We start from the raw sequence: 21737 nt of genomic DNA, 5'->3' as shown, positions 1-21737 counted from the left end.
TTTTTCTTGAATACTCGGCAGTGTTTCCAGGGTAACACTAGATAATGCTGTCCATTTGGTGGGTTAAAAGAAGTAACCCAGTAGTTTGCAGTAACGGTGAAACAAATGCAGAGACACTTATGGTTAATGAAACAAAATTTCACATGTCCTGAAGAAAATGTGAGTGGCTCTCGCCCATGCAGATCTCTCGACCACAATGCTTGGGTGTTATAGGTGGTTGCCTGGGTGTTTGCGTTGAATTTATGTTAACATTTATGCTTTTGACATACTATTTTATCTAACGCTGCTTGCAATGAATTTAAAGTATACAGTTTATGCCTTTCTGGCAATCAAATCCATGACCTTGTTGCTGCTAACGCCATGCTCTACTGTTTGAGGTACAGGAAAGTTGCTGAGGGTGCAACATTAATGGGCACAAATTGTGCACTTTCAAATATTTTAGCATTGAAATTAATAAAATTACATTAAGAAGCTCATGTTTTACACATTTGTCACAGATTGCATCATGCGATGAGAGCAGGTGAGAGCCAATGAGTGTTCGATAATACTGCTGTAAACCATATTGCTTCGCTGCTGAGAATATGTTTGCAAATATATGGATTCTAAAGATATGGATTACAGCGAATGAGTAAAATTGATGTTTTCTGAATTTACAGTATGTTGTGTTATGGTGTACTATCTCTTATGGTCGTATCATCAATCACTACATAGGAGAAAACATCTTTTTTTCTTAACGAAATATGGTTACACAATTAAACATGTTTTATTCATTTTAAGGTTTTAAAGTGGAATTCGTGGTACATGTTCACACTTGGATATGTAAATAAAACATGTTAGTGTGTATGAGAATGTAAGTAAATGTACATGTGGTAGAACCACACTTTATGTGAAAATACACATATATATTCATGTGATCACGTTCAACACACAGATGTGAAAAAACACAGGGTTTAAATATAAACTCAAACCAATCAATGGAACAAGAAACAGGTGGGACTGATAATCAAACACTGAACAAATCAAAGCAAAGAAACCCCAAGAAAACCACTAGAAACAAAGGAAACCGAACCAAAACTCATCCACAAAGAGAAACAATCAGAGATAACCATAACAGCGGCCAATTTATTTATTTATTTTCCGGCCCTAGCGCTTCTACTGTTTTTTTTTTAATGCTACATGCACAATATCATGTTTGTCCTTTAGGACGCTCACTGAGCTGTTTTGATGTTCCATAATAAATGAAAAGTTTCCCTTGTTATAGTGTAGTCAGGCTTTCAAATATTCTCCGAAGGAATCGAGGAGGAAAAATAGAAAATCAGGAACAGTGAAATGTATTTTGGTTTTCATGAGGGAGAAAGACGAAGAGAGTAAGAGAATGGGCTGAGTGCCACTGGACATCAAAGCATGCGTTCTGCTCATGCCAGTTGGTTTTCATTACATCCTGTGCTAGAGAGAGCAAGGGTCCATGGGAAGTATTGTGCTGTTTGTGTATCTGTGTCAGCAGTTTCACTGGGAACAGAGAGATAAGCACCTTTACTCTCTTTCAGGAATACAGCTGTACTTGAACTGAGAGCTGTCATCTACACAGCCACACATCCTTTCTTTTCCACATAAAGAAACTCCTCTTTACAATATAAGAATGGATAAATGCACTTGTGCATTGATACTTTTACTGGCATGTCATGTCTTTGTTTTTCTTTTAGCACCGCACATAAAGGCAACCCTTTATTTGCAGTTAATTTGCGGTGAACTGAGGCAGGCAATCTGCTGTCTTGTGATACAAAGGGATTCAATTATTATTCATTCTTGCTATGCAATAGCTTCTCTTAATCTTACACTGTTAAAAAAAAAAAAAAAAAAACTGTAAAATTGACGGTAAAAAAACGGCAGCGGTGGTTGCCAGAACATTGCTGTGAAAAATATGGTAGCAACATTTTAGCTTTTACAGGACAGCACCTTACAACATTTAAAATGTTAAAACGTTTGTTGACAATGGTATGAACATTCTTTATTCAAAAACCAACATAAAATCATACCATTTAAACTAGATTTAAAATGTATTTTTATTCATATTATTATTATTATTACTCATATAATTCATCATATACAGTATTTTCTTTCAATTGTTGTCGACATACCTTTTCTATTCTCAGGAATTTCTCTATTCTCCTTTTATCCTTCAACATATTACTGTAATAAATATGTTTAATTAGGTAGCATGCTCTGTTTTAGTATCCGGATGATTGGTTGTCAGCTATTCTTTCTGCACTCACAGGTTTTATGAAGGTTATTCCTTTCTAATGGGTGCATTAAATCAGACAGGCATTTTTCACTTAAAAAAGTCCTAATGTAGAGCCAGAGCTTTCTTACAATTCTTTCAGAGAAGGCAAAAGCTCTTTTGTAGTCTGATTATAAATGACAGGCAATTATCATCAAGCCCTGGGTGTTAGTATGGTGAAACTGGAGCGCTGCTGTTTAGGGCCGGACAACTCAAGGTTTAAAGCATGCAAACTGTTGTATGTATTTAGCTGTTTTGTGCCTGTTTGTTGGTCCGTTTAGAAAGTGTGTGTATTTGTGTTTCTGGCACAGAATTACAACTCTCCTTGTCTCTTCTCACTGTCTTTTTTTTAGGGGAGTTGGAGAAACAACAGGGAGCCAAAACTCACTCCATCAAGAACAACGGGACTCAACTTGAGTTGAAGGGAAGGCAAGGTTCTCCTTCAGGTACTTTACAACAAACACACTCAGACACAGATGTATCTGATGTATTTCACCATTTTCATTCAACATCTGTTCAGGTGTTACCTAGCAGGATTCGCAGTGTGTGCTATACATTTTAAATATCATCAAAACTCAAAAACAAGTTCAGTACCGGACAATAGAGAATTTTACATTTTTTAAAGGCATCACAGAGACCAGAATTATGCTGCTTTCTAAGATTATTTTGGTGACATTTTAAAATAGATTCATATGTATTCTCTACGGATAAAGGTATCCCAAAAACCACTGCGATAAGATTGCAGAAGTCATTAAATATGCATGAAGGTTTGAATGAATGTACTTGCATTTCATTCCAAACTGAAAAGCAAGAACAAAAAATAGCTCAGAAATTGAATATTTTACTGAATATTTGTGTGAACTCTTTTATATACAGCACTTACTAGCCTAACAACTTTACAAGCAAACTCTAGTTTATTGTGCACACACTATTCGTTTTCTGTAAAAAGTTGCTGTCTGTGCAGTGTTTCAGTTTACAGAATTAATGTTATGTGATTTAAATAGATATTTAAATTGTAAGGTACACTCAAAAAAATTACTTGTTGAATTTACTTAAAAATATGTGTCAAGTGGTTGCACACAACTATATTGAGTAATTTTAACAAATAAAAAATGTTGTTATATGAACAAAAGAAATTCAAGTAAAGCTGACACAATTTATTTGAGTAAATACAAACCATTTGAATTTGTCAGTTACAAAATATTTATATGTGTCGTTTACTTAATGATGTTATGTTAAATTTATAAATGTTTATTATGTAAGGTGAACACATTTATCAATTTAATTTGCCTTTAAAACTTAAAAAAAAAAAACAAGCATATTTTTAGAATTAAAATGCAAACATAACTTATTGGACAAACTAAAGAAATTGAATTGAGAGCAGGAATTTCATACAATGAATTTGTATATAAGTGCCCACAGCCTAAACACAGGCACCACCCTTCTGCATAATGGTAACCACAAAATTACAGAAACTCCTCAATGTCCTACATAACTGAACATTAAACACTAACATAAACTCACAACATATTTCCCTTTACTGAACAACACTTTCTCTCCTAGCGCAGTCCCTTGCAAAGCTTGGTGGGAACTACAGATCCACTGCCCAGTTAGTTATGTCAGCACAAATATTTAATGTAGTTTTAACACAAATCAATTAAGTAAACTTCAGTTTTAAATATATTAGGCTGACTGAACACACACATATCTAATTTTGACACAACTTAATTTAATTAAGTAAAGTGAACATAATCTAAATGTGTCTTATCTATGAAAGGCCTGAATATTTTTTTTGAGTGTACTTATTTAATTTGTGCTTATTTAAATGGTTTTATATTTTGTCTTTTTTAAGTGTATTAAAGTAAAGAGAATAATATTTTAGAACATTTAATAATAATAATAATAATAATTATATATATATATATATATATATATATATATATATATATATATATATATATATATATATATATATATATATATATATATATATATATATATATATATATATATATAATTCTTATTAAATGTTCTAAAATATTATTCTCTTTACTGTTACTGTTATATATATAAAATGTATATTGTATTTATGATTGATCATCTTGTTCTGTATTCATTCAACCATTCTTTAATCTTTAGTCTGAAATGGATTTTTTTTTTCTTCTTACAGACAAACCAGAAATGAACACATCACAGAGCGGACACAATGCAGTAGAGGTAAGAGCTCAGTGTTCTCGCAGGTAAGTCCCTACAGACCCCTAGAAGCATCCGTCAAACAACGTCAGTAGCTTACAGCGCATGGAACACATTAAGTTAGTGAACAGGAATTAACAAGCTACAACAGCCATATGTTCCTGCTGGAGTGAAAATGCAGTGTCCTCAACCAGACGACCTTCCACTTCCCCTCAAGCCATTCTAAACGTTATCGCCGCCAAACCCAAAGTCAACAGCAGCCCCCTGGAGGTAAAACTCATCTGTGCACTGCTGCCCCCTCCTGTTAAATTAACACTGCAGTGTGGAGGAGACTTTCAAGAGCATTGTGATCTGAGGCACAGCTTTCAAGAAAATAGTTCAGCAGAACCAAACTGTTCCGGAGCAAATGAAGAGCGTTTTTTAATGTGAAACGTTACACAAGTTACTTTCCATCAATGTGGTAGCAAGGGAGTATAATTTGTCAAAACCACTCTCTCACTCAAAACATGACTATATGTATGTTTTGTTTTTTATTATATGATAAAATCAAGTTGCGATAATTGTTAGACTATGTACGTATATGTGCTGGTTGCAGCAGCAACAACAACAAAAGTCGGCAGGATCTATATCAGTGGTTCTCGACTGGTTTGGCCATGAGACAAACGTATCCCCGTGGACTTCAAGTCACATCCCACTTTAAAGCAAGTTTATTTGACACACTTGCAAGTATCATCCCCCTTTATTTAACATATGTTACACATACATTGAAAGAATATGCCTATAAGGTATGGCTTCACATACCCCAAACTAGTTTTCATTAATACAATTAAGTTGGTATGAGCCACCAGTCATTTACAAATATACAAAATGACACAAAGTGAAAATAACGGCATTTTGGGGTTATGGAAACAACAGTTACCATGGCGAACACACAATACTAACATGTACTAACATGGAAACTGCTCCTGAATAGAATGAGCATCATAACTGCATGCAAATCCTTCCTAGTTAACACACACTATACCAGTTGTGTGATTTATTGGTACTTTCATGACTTACTCATTGACAACGTAACTACAACGCTATGCATTCGTAGTTTCTTTTGCACTTGCATTGAAGTGATTTACATTTGCATTCGTGTGTGCAATTAAAGAGCGTGCGCAACTAGAACAGCATAACGTCTGGCAATAACGACAGAATAATGACACTGACCACATCTCATCAGACTGCAGATATTGAAATGTGTTTTTCTCAGGCACTCTGACAGAGACGTCAACAGCTTTTGCGCACGCCTTTCGAAATGAAAACTCTCGCATTAGAAAAACATTTATAATTACGTTTTTTGTTGTTGATGTTTCTTTGACTGCACACTCTGTGACCCAAAAGTTGAGAAACACTGATCTAGATGACTAGATATGATATGTCAGCACCCATATCACCTTGTATGTCACCCTGTAGCCTGGTTGCCCACTGAAGCTAAGCAGGGTTGAGCCTGGTCAGTACCTGGATGGGAGGTCAACTGGGAAAACCAGGTAGCTGCTGTTAGTGAGGCCAGCAAGGAGCGCTCACCCTGTGGTCTGTGTGGGTCCTAACACCCCAGTATAGTGATGGGGACACCATACTGTAACAAGCACCACCTTTCGGATGAGACGTCACACCGAGGCCCTGACTCTCTGTGGCCATTAACAATCCCAGAATGCCCTTCGTAAAAAGAGTAGGGGTGTGACCCTGACATCCTGGACAAATTTTCCCATTGGCCTCTGTCCATCATGGCGTCCTAATCATCCCCATATATACCTGTCTCCTCTCCACTAATCAGCTGTTGTGTGGTGGGTGTTCTTGCACAATATGGCTGCTATTGCATCAACCTGGTGGATGCTGCACATTGGTGGTGGCTGAGGAGATTCCCCCTTCCATGAAAAGCACTTTGAGCACCCAGAAAGTACCCAAAAAAGCGCTATATTAGTGTAATGAATTATTAGATGCTGCAGCTACTTTTAAGTAGAAACAGCCTAAAATCTTCACAAAACACTTTAGAATCTCAGGAACATTAACAGAACAACCAACTACATGAAATGACAACAATGTACTAAAAACAGACAACAGTGTTGTAAAAACAGTCCCAGTTCATAAGGATCTGCAAAAATGACTAAAAAGGGCTGTATTGTGCATGCTAGGCCAGTAGTTAGAGATGTCACTCTGTCAAGAAACACCCCACGGATACTTATTATGCATGTGTAAACACGTAAAACGCATGCGCATGATGTCACCGTTTTCACAAATTCACGTTTTTGTTGATTACATGGAGACGCTAAAGGCATCGTTTCACTTTGAAATGTTGTACACAAAACGGTTGTTCAATTCGAATTCTCTCACTTGTTTTCATTCACTCCTTCAAGTGATATGTATTAGTGGAATAAAGTAGGGAGTAGTGATTGAGGGTTTAGGGGCGATTTCTGATTCAGCCCAGGGGTTAAATGAGCAAACAAATCAACTAAATTAATATAAAGTACGAATTATAATCCAACAGTGAGTAACCTAGGAGACCAATGCTGTGTTCCAGGTAACCTGTAAACCGTGTTTTTCCAACCTTCTACCCATGAAAGTCCACTGGAATGGCAGTCAAACCCGTAACTTCCCACCCGTGAACTCGTACTAGATCTATGTACTCCCAGTTACAAGTTCTGACGTCACATAGCCCGCGAAACAACAATGGCAGCCCCAACGGATGCAGTGTTTATGAAAATTGGTGATGTAAAATAAAAGGTATAACAGCTTCTCTTACCTTATGCTGCATTTTTTTCTCCTCAGTTTCCCTCAAATAATCAAGGAGTAAGCACATTTGGTGATATAAATGTTTGTAAATTAGCATAAGCCCCGTATGGTCCGCCATGCTTTGTTTACATCTAGCTACCCCAGTTCCTTGTGCTCCGGCAGTTTGGCATGACTTTGCCTGGAATGCTACAAAGTCGTGAGCCATGGTATGAAGTCATAACATACAGGCTTAAAAACTTGCCTGGAAATCAGCATAACTAGAAGAGGGAAAAGGGAACAAACCAACTCAGATAAAATATGGCATATCCCTGACAATATGTGTGCTGTGCTGTCAGTGACATGTATTTAAGTCACCATATTATGTTTTAAAGGAGTTATAAATATGTCTTGGAACTTATCGATTGAACCTAAATTAAATTAAATATTCTAAAAGAAAATCTTATACTACAAGTGCAAATTCAGTACAGTTAAGCACACTTCTTTTTCACAAGGGTGTACTAACATGTACAGTGGGACAAACAAGTATTTAGTCTGCCACCAATTGTGCAAGTTCTCCCACTTGAAAAAATTAGACAAGCCTGTAATCTTCATCATAGGTTACAGTTCAACTATAAGAGATAAGAAAATCTAAAGAAAATATTAATTTCTAAGGAATTTATTTGCAAATTATGGTGGAAACTAAGTATTTGGTAAATAACAAAAATTCATATAAATACTTTGTTATATCCCCTTTGTCGGTAATGACAGAGGTGAAGTGCTTTCTGTAAATCTCCACAAGGTTTTTACACACTGTTGCTGGTAGTTTGGCCCATTCCTCCATGCAGATCTCTTCTAGAACAGTGATATTTGGGGCTGTTGCTGGGCAATACAGATTTTCAACCCCCTCCCAAGATTTACTATGGGGTTGAGATCTGGAGACTCCAGAACCTTGAAATGCCACTCCTTTGTTGCCAGAGCGGTGTGTTTGTGGTCATTGCCATGCTGAAAGACCCAGCCATGTTTCTTTTTCAATACCCTTGCTGATGTTAGGAGGTTTTTACTCAAAACCTCATGATACATGACCCCATTCATTCTTTCCTTTACACGGATCAGTCGTCCTGGTCCCTTTGCAGAAAAACAGCCCCAAAGCATTATGTTTCTACCCCCATGCTTCACAGAAGAGATGGTGCATCTCAGCATTATTTCTCCTCCAAACACGACAAGTTGAGTTTTTAACAAAAAGTTCTATTTTGGTTTTATCTGACCATATGTCTTCCAATCCTCTTCTGGGTCATCCAAATGATCTCTAGCAAACTTCAGATGGGCCCGAACATGTACTGGCTTAAGAGGTGTGGGGTGTGGGGGGATGGGGGAGGGGGGAACACGTCTGGCACTGCAGGATTTGAGTCCCTGGCGGCGTAGTGTGTTACTGATGGTAGCCTTTGTTACTTTGGTCCCAGCTCTCTGCAGGTCATTCACTAGGTCCCCCCGTGTGCTTCCCAGCCTGGTGCAGGTCTACAATTTTGTTTCTGGTGTCCTTTGACAGCTCTTTGGTCTTGGCCATAGTGGAATTTGGAGTCTGACTGTTTGAGATTGGGGACAGGTGTCTTTTATACTGATAATCAATAAAGGTGATGAGTCGAGGACAGGGGACTCTAAAGAAGAAGTTACAGGTCTTTGAGAGCAAGAAATCTTGCTTTTTTGTAGGTGTTCAAATACTCATTTTCCACCATAATATGCAAATAAATTGTTTAAAAAGCAGACAATGTGATTTTCTGGATTATTTTCTCATTCTGTCTCTGATAGTTGAAGTGTACCTATGATGAAAATTACAGGCCTCTCTCATCTTCGTAAATGGGAGAACTTCCACAATTGGTGGCTGACTAAATACTTTTTTGCCCCACTGTATTAAGGCAATGGAAGCTGACTGTGTTGTCACCTCTCGCGTCTCGGACAAAAAGCTGCACTTGAATACACCAAAAGGACTAAAGGGCGACTAGCACGTGTTCTGCGCCTGCGTGTAAGAAAATCGACATCATAAGGTATCACAGTCCAGGGCCCTATTTTAATGATCGCATGTGCACTTAGGAAGTGTCTGGATCCACTTTTGCTAGTTTAACAACGAAAAAATCGGTTGACGCGCCAGGCACATGGTACAAAAGGGTTTTCCCTATTCTCTTAATGAATCATGGGTTGCAATAAACCAATTAGAGTCTCATCTCCCTTTCCCTTTAAAAAACAGTTGGGCTTGCACCATGGCGGATGTGCTATTTACATGGCAGAATATAGACACCTTCAACCTGAAGAGTCAGTTTAAATACATATATATTTGTCGTTACTGCAAATGGGTAATTCACGTACGTGTAATAACTATCCATTGTGACATAGGCATTTTTATCTTTATGTACACAATAATTCTCTTTTACATTGTAACCCTTATTTTGAATATTTCAAAATGTGTGTGTGCTGCGACGTACACTCTGCTTATAACGCGCATAGGGATGCGTACCCAATGTGTGTAATAAGTAGCCTGACAAGCCAGACCTACAACAAGATGTTTGGTCTGGAAACTCACCATTGACAGGGTTCAATTCGAGGGGCGGGATAAACGGTTGTCTTTCAAACTCCCTCTGCACGCGATAGGATAGCGCTACCACCAACCAGAGCAACGAAGGTGAAACGGAGTTCGTTGATTAATTAAACATTCGCCGTATCCGGTCAGCAAAACTCCGAACACATCTTCCCTTTTTAAGAATGACTTCAGGGCCGTTCTTTGTTCTTTTCTCAGAGAAAAGCTCAACTCCAAGTCTTCCAGAGTAGCGGTCAAAGCTGATTCGAAAGACCGCCGTTCGCCAGTTTCTGTTTACTAGAAGCACGCAAATGCAACTTGGCCATCGTCATTATGGCCCCGCCCACCGACTCTATACACGATGTGATTGGCCCGACAAGAGTTAGGCGTTTAAAGCTCAGAAGGGTATTGAGAGTTGCTAGACGATACTCGCTGACAGATTAGATTTGCTGCCGCTATGGTGCGTCTAGATTTCTAGGCTACGTAATAAGCATATTACTAACGCTCGGTTTAAATAACACAAAAAAATACTGCACAATTGACTTAAAGGGATAGTTCACCCAAAAAAATGTTGACACATTTTTTTTGTCATTTACTCCCTCTCAAGGTGTTCCAAACCGGTATGAGTTTCTGTTGAACACAAAATAAGACATTTTGAAAAATGTTTCTAACCATGCAGATAGATGTAAGAACTGTTTCGGATTAAATAACTCAAACAAGTATTGAATTACAGTGAAAAGAACCGATTTACATATTAATGATTGGAGTAGGAGATCATCAAAATTTACATGTGGTAATTGTCCATCATGCAGCAAAGTGATGCTTGTGTTTAATGAAGCCTGTTCGTGGATAATCCTTCATAGAGCAGCCATTGGCTACCATAGTAGGGGGGAAAATACTATGCTAGTCAATGGATGCTCTATCTGCTTGCTTAAAAACATTCTTCAAAATATCTTCAACAGTATAAAGAAACTCACACAGTTTTGGAACAACTTGATGGTGAGCAAATGACTGCATAGTTTTCATTTTTGGGTGAACTGTCACTTTACGACCTGGTTTTTGTTGGTCAGTGGTGCAGTTGTTTTCAGTTACCTCCAAATAGCAACAGATGGGCACGAGTGCTTTTTAACAGCTGGATGTGAAAATGATAACTGCGTTGGGGAAACTAGCAAAAAACATGCGTCCCACTTGTCGTCGCATAGTGCCGGGTGTATGATAGGGCCCTAAAAAAAGGTCGTTAAAAAAAGAAAACAGAAACTACAACTGCATATATACAAAACACAAACAAAGCAGTGCTTGCTTATCATTTTGAATATCAATCATGCTGATTACTTTCTTCATTCCAGTCGGCTCATGTTCCGATAAGATTATGTAAAATTAGAACAGCCTTCTGTCGGTGCTGTCTTGACTTCTTTGCTTGCTTTCATGCACTCGTACAGCCTATCAGAGTTCTCTCTCCCCAAAATGCACAATCGTCAAAAAAGCCCACAATGGGGTCCAACTAGTGCCAATGGGGTGGAACACACAGCAAAAACTTGGTGTGTATTGGTGTGTCAATGACTTTAAGTAAACAGAATTTTTTTTTATATATTCAGAGACTCACGCTCAATGATATCCAGGTAGCAGACGTTCAACATTTCCACTGTGGCAACCACACAAACAAGCCACAACTCTAACATTAATATGATATAGCATCCTTAACTCTCTAGGGGTATTAAAGACACCGGAGCAGACAAACCCTGCAAAAATACATTACCCAGAGGGCTGTGCAATTATGAGGTAGAACATAACATTTCCTGTGCACATTAGAAGTGAAGGACACAGTAGCAAACAAGCACTGGGCATAAAATGGAGCAAACTGACCGGTGACCTTTTTAGAAATTGCATTGTGTGGTTTAATTTGCAATGCATGTACAATAAAAAAAGCAAATCAAAACAACAAAATTAAACATGGATATGTTAAAATTACCAATTACATTTTTTTCTTCTCAACATTTGTAAATGTAAAAAAGTGCATTAGGTAATACACAGAGTTTAATGAGATTAACAATTACAAATAAAAACTCTTTTAATAATTATGTAAAATTTACTTTAATAAGTTTATTCAAACAAGCATGTTAACAAGCATGTTGTCTCAGCTATTTGAAAAAAAAAAAAAAAAATATATATATATATATATATATATATATATATATATATATATATATATATATATATATATATATATATATATATATATATATATATATATAATATGCGTGCGTGCATGAAAACGCGTGCGTGAAAATTCCAAAAATGGGATATGCGTGCGTGTGTGTGTAAACTAATGATCTGTTAAGCATTTTTTAATGCTTGTTAATGATTTAATAATGAAGCTTTAAATCATTGTAAACCATCTGTCAAAATCATTTGTGGATTAAAAAAAAAGAATGATCATATGAATTGGAAGTTTAATGATGTTTGTAAACATTTCAATTTATATTAAATAATAATGTTTTAAACATTAACAAGCACATTATCTCATATTTCCATAAATATAGGCCTATAATAAATAATCTAATGATCTGTTAAGCACTAAAAAATAAATAGAGAAAAAATATTTTTTTTTTAACACATGAAATAACTGGTCTCAAAATTTCCTAAAGCATCATAAAGGCTTTGTTAAGGAAAATTCATTATACTTTTTAAAAAAAAAATAGAATGACCAAATAATAATAATAATAATAATAATAATAATAATAATAATAATAATAATAATAATAATAATAATAATAATAATAATAATAATAATTCAAAAATGATCAGTTCTGACTTTTTAGCAGTCATGTTTCCATTAGATGAAGCATATTAGTGGGCTGCTATTAGCCTGCACATGATCAGAGCGGCAGCGACTTCCTGTCTGGCACTGAAAACCCTCACCTTAATCATGCCACATGTAAATGTCAGCACCCCACAAACCCCCGAAGGGCACCGGCTGTCAGAACACATCGCACGCAGCAGAGGGGTCAGAGAAAACGCCAGCCATATCCTGGAGGAGAGAGGGGAAGAGAAAAAGAGAGAGAAACAAGGTGTCCAACTACTACAGACTAGTTGAGCCACCTGCCAATTTAGGCATGGCAGTACTGCCGTAACACATTTAATAAAACATGCTCTATCTGTTATGAATGGCAGTGATTGACACATGATAGCGAGACAGGGATGTAAGGCTGAGGTGGACTTGAAAAGTGTGCTAAGATGGACACAAACATTTGAGAAGAGAAGCAAAAATGGAAGCTGAAGTGTTTTGGATGGTTGCTGAGCAACCAGAATGCATGTATATTTTATAATTTAACGGCAGTTTGCAGTATGACATTTTCTGCACTTCATGCATTCATGAAAATTGTAATAGGCAGATAATAAATAACTCAAATAATAATACTAATAAATGCCGTAATGCTGGTTACACTAGTGCAAATAGTGATAGATTCTAAGTGAAAATAGCGCTAGATTATATTTACACTGTGTAAAAAATAATTTTCTTTGCAGTAAGTGTACTTTAAACAGTATGCAATAATAACATAGTGTAAGTATTCTATTTATTAAAATTATTAAATGGATGCCACCTTATTGGGACAATAAAGCCCCCTCTACAACTACCCCTAACCGATAACCTTTTAATATGAAAAACACGTTAGACACTTTATTTCCACTTTTCAAAAAAAAATTGTTTACATTTTTATTGATAATAAATGCCTCTCTGATCTGATATGTGATGGGAAAAGGGAGTAGAACGAGTTCGGCAAAGGCGGATTCAAACTCGGGTCAATCTGCATCAAAACGTGCGCCTTACCCCAACACTATTGCTACTGTTGTGAATCTTCCGGCATATTCCGTAGTTTTGTCTGGCCCAACCAGAAGTACCAGTGGGCGGACTTAGTGTAAATAGCCTCTGCCATAGCTAAAACCTGCATAATCATCTTCTAGAAAGCCCCCACGCTCTCTGTTCTCAGACAAAGTGGTGCACCGTCAGTCAGTTCGTATCCTAACTCCAGCAGTCAAGAAGATTTATTCTCAAGATGAATACGTCTTCACTTTAGCCCTCAAGCTAACCCTCGAGAGCCAGCATCTATCCTGAGACCAAGTTAGATGAACTCACTTTTTGACCTGTAAACTATGTTCATCACTCCTCAAAGTCATCAATCCTAGAAGCGTGTCTGTATCCCACAGACAAATGTGGGGACATGTTATTATTAGAACCCTAGAGATGGTTAGAAAGAGTGAGAGAGAGAGAGAGAGAGAGAGAGAGAGAGAGAGAGGGAGTAGTTTGCAAGTAAGGGCAAACTCTTGTTTAAGTCCCGAACCTTAAGTGTAAGAAATAGTGATGGCATGCGTTCAGATGTGTGTCGTCTGTAGTTGTCCTATTACACCCTTCCCATTGTTTAACCTGTCCCACCCTTTCTTGTCCCCCTTCTTCCCTGAATCGTTCTTCATTTTCTATTCCTAAAGTGGTTTCCAAGGGAGACACAGGGGCCCTCAGTGTCCTCTTAATAACCACCACGCACCTTCGTGACACAAACACACGGCCCCCAAAACCCTCCACATGTGCTTCCCCGATTCCAGCTTCCCACCCTCTGTCCGAGTTGCAAGACACCGAGCAAACCCCTTGTGCCACGCAACACTTTACGCATGTCTTTTGTGATGTGTGTTCACCGGAGGGCTGACGGCGGTAGAAGGAGAACAGTCTTATAACATATGATGCTATCTCTGACTGTTTTCTAAACTAGGTGTCAATTCACAACAGGCTTCAGACGTACCAGCTCAACGCGGCACCGCCGAGCCCTGAGAGCGCCGCCCTTCTCAACCACCAGAGGGAGCTCTTCCAGCAGCCTCCATTGCAATGCGCCAGCCCCACACCCTCGCACTCCTACCAGCCCATGGCCCTGACCGAGATACGACCCGACACGCTCATCCAGTGCCAGCAAATCGTCAAGGTCATCGTCTTGGACAAGGGCGGCCACGGCCGCATGGAGGCGTTCCTCAGCCAGAGCCCCACTCATCACCAGCTCATCCAGTCTGTGGTCTCCACACCAGTGCGTTCACCCGACGGCGGAGGCAACCAGGGGGGGAACGATGGCTCACAACCTCCATTGCCTCCACCACCACCGCCATATAACCACCCTCACCAGTATATACCCCCAGATCCCCGCCTTGCACTGCAGAGGACCCCGAGTGGCTCTCGAAGCCTAATGTAGAGTCCAAACCGACAAAACTGCAGGCGCACTTTTACAGTATTTATTTACATATGTATATACATGAAAGAAATATAATGAAAAAAGCTATCTATATACATATATTTAAGGTAACAGAAATGAAGATATGAAGACTTTATTGACTTTGCAGGTATGTGAAACAACCAATAAGAAAATACAATTTACTTAATTGCTGTGTATTTTGAAACGTTACGTAGTTTTAACAAATTTCTTAACGGTTTTCGTCTTTCTGGACACTCTTGAGATTCTATTGTTGAGTACTTGAGTTGAGTACTTTCTCTGGTGCATTTTGTTATAGACAAAATGATTTCACGAAAAAAATGTGATTCCCGACAACATTCGTTTCACTGACACTCGCTTTTGTGTGGGAGCTGGTTTTATGTGTAAAATCACCCTTTTGGCTTTTATTATCCTACTGATGTGTCTATTAAGTGTGTGTATGCTTTTGACTGGAAAACGATAAATGTGCCAAAACGAGGACTTCCGTGGACTTTTTGCACTCTTGAACGCTTAGGGCTAGAGTAAACATTTTGTGCTTATATCGATCATTTAGATTCCCTACAGGTACACAAACATTAAGAAGAAGAAGAAAAAAAAACACACTTTTAAGCAGTACCATTAGCCACAAACTGTTTCTTCCCCACTTATGTGGCCGATGTTGTATTCCTGTGAAATGTGATTTACTTCCTTATCACTCGTCTTTGAAAATGTCTTTTATGTCACTCCTTTTAACTGATATATGTGTGTGAATTAAGAATGTAGAATGTATTAAGGCTCTTTCACATGACTCACTCCATTGTTCCCCAGTGTGTCAACACTTTCAACTTTGATCTAAAAAATTGCTAGACAATTTGGGCAGTGCCGATGTAAAAATGAAAACAAGATGAGATCAGAGACGTTGAGACAATAGCAAGAACAGTATTCTGAGAGGGATTCGCTAATAAATTGCACCTTTCTATAGCAACATTCATTTGCGTGCAAACATTGCCTAAAATATTATATTAAACATATTTTTTGTCATGTCACAATCTCAGTGGACTACCACAATCTGGTATGCTTTACTAGGACAGTACAGCATTGCTTCAGTGGACTGAAGAACTATAAATGGCCATTATGACACTCTTCTCCATTGTTTTATCATCTTTTGATTTATTATAGCTGCCATGATCTCTAAAAAAAATATGTACAATTGCAAACAAATAGCACAGAATATTTTATGGCCCTAAAATATTTTGTGTATGAATATTTGAACATTCAAGACATCAACAGAAAGAACAGAGCCTCTGTTTTTTTAAACAACAGAGACATTTATTAAAGCTTAATGCATTTTTTTAAGAATACAAATTATATAAAAATAACATTTTCACAAAAAAAGGCAACATTTTGAGCAAAAAGCTGAAAAAATTGAGTTTTTATCAAAGACTACATTTAGATTGGATTCAGAACGATGATCAAAACATAGATGGAGTGATCGAGACCATCAACACTCCAAAGCTTCATAGTTCTAGACCTCGTCCTGGGTCAACATTTCATTCCTTCATTCAACATTTTGAACAAAAAGCTTTTTTTTTTTCAAAGGCTATAACTTGCATAAGCAATGCTTTTAGTTGCTTATTTCTGTTTTTTTTTTCGCCTGTGTTTTAATCCAGAGATTCAGTAGTCTACTCTTTCAGAAAAATGGGTAATAAGCGATGCTTTTAGTTGCTTATTTCTGTTTTTTTTTTCACCTGTGTTTTAATCCAGAGATTCAGTAGTCTACTCTTTCAGAAAAATGGGTAATAACGCCCCCTACCTATTAACAGTGAAAATGTGAAAGACGGAAAATTCTGTGAATGGCAGGAAACGTTGTCTCATAAATGATGAAAAATGATGCCAATGGTGGGGAAAGAGTTAAGCTCAACTACATGTTACCATGCTACCATTGGCTTTGCTCATTGTTTACTACCTAGAAACATCGTAAAATTGCCTTTAGTGATGGTCAAAGCATGCAAAGGGCTGTGTTAAAGCCCTGACATGAGCCATGTGAAAGGGCTTTTAGTGTGTGGCAACGTATCCCGGCTCAATAATAGAAAAAGGAGCCCATCACAGCCAGCGAACCCTGTTCGCAACGGCTATAGTTCTCACACTCAGGAATTTCAGTGAGTACCTGAAAGGAGACTGAGATCTTTTAATGCTTGTACTTGAACTTTATGTAGCAACTTGGAACGTATAAGGCCATTGTGAAAAGGCCAGTCGATCCCAGCAACCATCTTTGGACACGTTGTATGTTTGTCTGAGGTTCTGTGATAAAATGACAGAATGCACTGTTGTCACGTGACTCAGACAATGTAACATGGTTTCATTGTGATATTCCTTCATCGATACTCACAACTACATAAAACGCCCAAGAGACACATCATCAGCACTATATCAAATATCTGCAGTTTGACTCCTAAAACTCTTGTTTGAAGATTTTCAAGAGCCAAGTGACACTTGAAACATCAACCGAGATGCACATTGTTGGCACAAAACACTTTAACCTAAATGTTTGTCTGGTTTGATCTGAATTTATCAGCTGAATGGAAAACGATTCAATGGTTTATTTTTGTTTTGCTTGTATGTAGCTATCATATATCAGCATAAAAAGCAGCAGAGAATTAGCTCTGATTAATGTAAACTTTCCATAATCCAAAACCATTTCTGATAAATGCTGTCACTGAAGTCAACATGAAACAGAATTAACCACCTATTTTGCTTCCACTGTGTAAGGTATTAAGGATGTGTAAAGTGAAAAATGATATTTAGCGGTGGGGGCTTCATTTTATCCAAATTATTATTATTATTATTATTTTCAAAATTATTATTAGTTGCTATTATTGTAGTCATTTTTATTAAATCAACGTTAATATACTCTAAACATTGCCTAAATAGCTATTTGCAATATCACCTGAGAAAAACAAAGTTGTTTCAGAGGCAGGGATGTGTATAAATTTGATTTCATGTTGACTTTAAGCTGTAGTATTCGTATCCGTAACACCACTGATATGTCATAGGTAGCTGTGTGTCCTATTTCCTCTGTTTTCTTATATGATTGGGTGTTTGTTTCATAATTATATTGCTGCTGTTTGGAGCTCTCAATCTTATCTTTGTTTCCTCTTCTCATTGTGTCTTTATTTCCATGTACAGTGATGATGAACACCAGGTTCTTCATATATATTGGTGAGAAACTCAACACATGAGATTATTGTACAACCTGGGCATCAGTGAATTGTCCATCCCTCTGAATGAACGCTGCATCTTTTTGTTTCTCACACATTTAAGGTATAGTTAATTCCAAAAAAAAAAAAGGAAATTCTGTCATTATTTAATCTTCTTCATATCAAAAGCCTGTTGTCAGAGTTAAAACAAAATGAATAAAAAGGTACTTGTGACTTTATGTCACATAACTATGACTTCATATCTCACAACTGCAATAATTGTGACTTTATTACTGCTTTCATAAACTCAGACTCATTGGAAGAATATGCACATGGTGAAATTTCTGCAAAACGATATTACTTTCTTGCACATTGCGGCAAAATGAAAGTGAAATGTTCAGTGGGTGGCACTAAAAGGGGAGTTTTATTTTCTCTGAAACCAATGTTAATGAATGTGACAAGATTTTATTACGTTGGTTGTCGTACGTATTTCTGCGGTTAGGAAATAAAATGTTCAGTGAGTGGCAATAAAAGGGTAATGCTCTTTTGCGTTTGAAAATAATGTACCACCATATCCTAAACCTAGTGAAAGTGTTAGCAGAAGCTAACATTAGATTTGAAGAAATGCATTACATGTTATGCATTTCGATTTTATCTTGCTTCTACAAGTCCTTGAGCTCTTTTATTGAGGGACTTGTGTTTTACTGCAACTCTTTACCTGCTGCAAGTTTTTGTGAAAAAAGGAATAAAAGCTGTTTGTGTTTTATCGCCCCTAGTCATTTCACCTTGAAACTGGAGTGAATGTCTAGTTACGTTTTGCTAGCCTAGAAATCTAGACGCACCCTAGCGGCAGCAAAATCTAATTTGCAGCCAGGGTTGCCTAGCAACTCTCCATTGGATTGTGAGCTGGAAAAAACAAACTCTGGTCAGGCCAATCCCATCGTGTGTAGAGTCAGTGGCCGGGATTAACATAATGACGTCAGAGTTGTGACGGTTCCGCGTGCCTCTTGTAAACAAAGAAGCTGGCGAACAGTGATCTTTCGAATAGGCTTTGGCCGCGACTCTGGAAGACTTGTTGTTAAGCTTTCCTCTGAGAAAAGAACAAAGAACGGCACTGATGTCCTTCTTAAGAAAGGAAGAAAGGTTTTGCCGACTGGATACGGCGAAAGATAAATCTATCAACGAGCTCCGCTTCACCTTTTTTGTTGCTTTGGATGGTTGAAGCGCTATCCTATCGTGTGCAGAGGGAGTTTGAAAGACAACCGTTTATCCCGCCTCTCGGATTGAGCCCTGCCAATGGTGCGTTCCCAGACCCAACATCTTGATGTGGGTCTGGCTTGTCAGGCTAACATTTCGCTAAATGTGTTGGTAGAAGCATATTTTTCCAATGAGCCTTGTTGGATTCACAGAAGCCACTATTGTATTGAAATAAGCAGTGTGAATATTCTTCTAAATATTTCCTGCATACAAAATAATAGCATACCATTTTGGAACAACATGAGGGTGTGTAAATAATGACAGAATACGTCACAGATTCAGCCTTAAAGTAAAATACAGCTGTCATGGAGATTCAAGAGTTGAACAATTTGAACAAGCAGCTTAGTCTGGAAATTGCGTGTATTGGAGTTTTGCACAACCTGCTTCAAAAATGGTCAAAAAAGAATCAACGCTGGATTTCCTTTCAAAGACATGGGAATGACAGGAATTCACTTTTTGTCTTTCTCTTTTTGTAGCCTTGCATTTGGCCCCTGAGGGAGTTGGCGTGGAGGTGATGGAAACAGGGAGCCAGATGAATTGTGCATGACCCCGGTTTTGAGGAGTTTATTATGCTTGAGTGAATGTGCCCTGGCTAGCAAATAAGATGTGATCTAACCCAACAGATGAGTGTTGAACTAAAGCCTTCGCACAACCAAAGGCTATGATGCTAATGCTAACCTTGGTTTGGCCTGCAGAAGTTGCACTGGTGTGCTATGCAGCCTTCAAGTCATATCAGAATGATGGTATTTATGAGAAGACTGCACACGAGCGACACCATAATGTTGTAATTATCATTAGCTTGTATGTCAAACTAGTTGACATACAGTTGATGAAAATGCTACTCATTTAGCTGTTTTTTTTGTTTTTAAAGTTATTCTTCTGTGATTCTTTGTGGCAGCACATGGAAAAATACATAGATGAGCCATTCATTATACACTAATGTGCATCATTTTACCTTTGTTTTGTAGCAGTAGAGCTAAAAAGCTTACCGTCTTTGTTCGGAAGTGAAGACAGGGAGAAAAAATATGCTTAAAGTGCACATTTTATTCCAAACAAGATCACTTGAATGCACATAATGTTGCACTGATGATTTCACAACTCATTAAAACATCCCAGGAGAACTTGAAGGCAGCATAGCATCGACGTTTATTAGCACTAATTTTGACAGCAAGTTATCCTGTTAGCAAGTTATATAAAAGTGTGTTTGAAAGGTTATCAGTCTCATTATACAACAGTGTGTTTTACTAATAGATTTGCTTTCTATTAAACATGTTTTCTGTCTATTCCAGACCTACATGTGTGGTCTGGTTACTTCTTTACTGTCTTTTTCAGACTGGCATGAGTGGTTTGTTGTATCAGCGATTGATGCCGCCTTTTTGCAACTGTAATGCAGAGCCATGGATCAACACAGGTTAAAGGTCACTAACAGAGGTCAGCTATCTAATAATGTCTAATTTTCCTGTCAGAACTGCTGCTAAACTGGAAGGCAGTAATAAAATATCACTGTGCATATTGCTTTTGGCTTTTATACTGCTGCTGTGCTCTGCTGGATGGTTAGTGTATGTCAAACTATGCGAGAAATAAAGTAAGACCATAGTTCCTCTCAAGACATTCTTATTGTTTAATCACTGACTTTAAATCACTATCTCCCGCTTTACCTTCCGCTATCGTCTGCTTTTGCCTTTATTGAATTTGAAACTAATCAAACACATATGTTGTGAGGATATAAAAACAAATACAATCATCACAATAAAAGTTATCTTTGTAGCTTTGGTAACACTTCACATAGAGCTTTGTCAGAGCAGAAGGGACATTTCATTTGATGTCAAATGTAGAAGAGACTATAATGAATTAATTCAATATGTTGTACAGTGCTAAAGACTGCATGAACTCAAAGTTTTAGTTCATGTCTATGAAAACTATGAGCCCTTCGATATGTCCCACCGAAAATGCCTGTTTAAAAACCCTGTTGAAAAAAAAACACAAAAAAACTGCATATGCAGGTTAGGGATGTTTTGAAGCATGGCAGCTGGTTTGAGCTGGTTTAAGCCCATCCTTAATTGGTCATGGTCTGGTTTAAGCTACTCCTGAGCTGGTTATAAGCTGGTTCTGAGCTAGAGAGAAAATTTCTTAGGACCAGTTTAGGACCAGCACTTGACCAACTTAAACCAGCTCAAACCAGCTGCCATGCTTCAGAACATACCTAACCAGCATATGCGTTGTTTTTTTTTTTTCCGAACGTGTCTAGTGTCATTTTCCAA

At 37.7% G+C, this 21737-nt stretch overlaps 1 protein-coding gene across 3 annotated transcripts in view; it reads left to right on the top strand.

Moving 5' to 3' along the window:
* Positions 1–21083, top strand: part of iqsec3a (IQ motif and Sec7 domain ArfGEF 3a) — a 177139-nt gene extending 156056 nt beyond the window's left edge. For 2 of the 3 annotated variants that reach the window (XM_067428474.1, XM_067428473.1), the window contains exons 12-14: positions 2632–2724; positions 4449–4495; positions 14558–21083. In XM_067428474.1, the coding sequence (XP_067284575.1) occupies positions 2632–2724; positions 4449–4495; positions 14558–15025 (608 nt within the window). In that variant the 3' untranslated portion in view covers positions 15026–21083. The remainder of the gene's footprint in view (positions 1–2631; positions 2725–4448; positions 4496–14557) is intronic. The other variant, XM_067428475.1, reaches the window with a different exon arrangement.
* Positions 21084–21737: the final 654 nt, after the last annotated feature.

Source organism: Pseudorasbora parva, chromosome 20 (assembly GCF_024679245.1).
Source record: "Pseudorasbora parva isolate DD20220531a chromosome 20, ASM2467924v1, whole genome shotgun sequence".
NCBI classification, from domain to species: Eukaryota; Metazoa; Chordata; class Actinopteri; order Cypriniformes; family Gobionidae; genus Pseudorasbora; species Pseudorasbora parva.
Note: the sequence above shows the minus strand (reverse complement) of the source record. Positions and strands in the feature narration are given on the sequence as shown.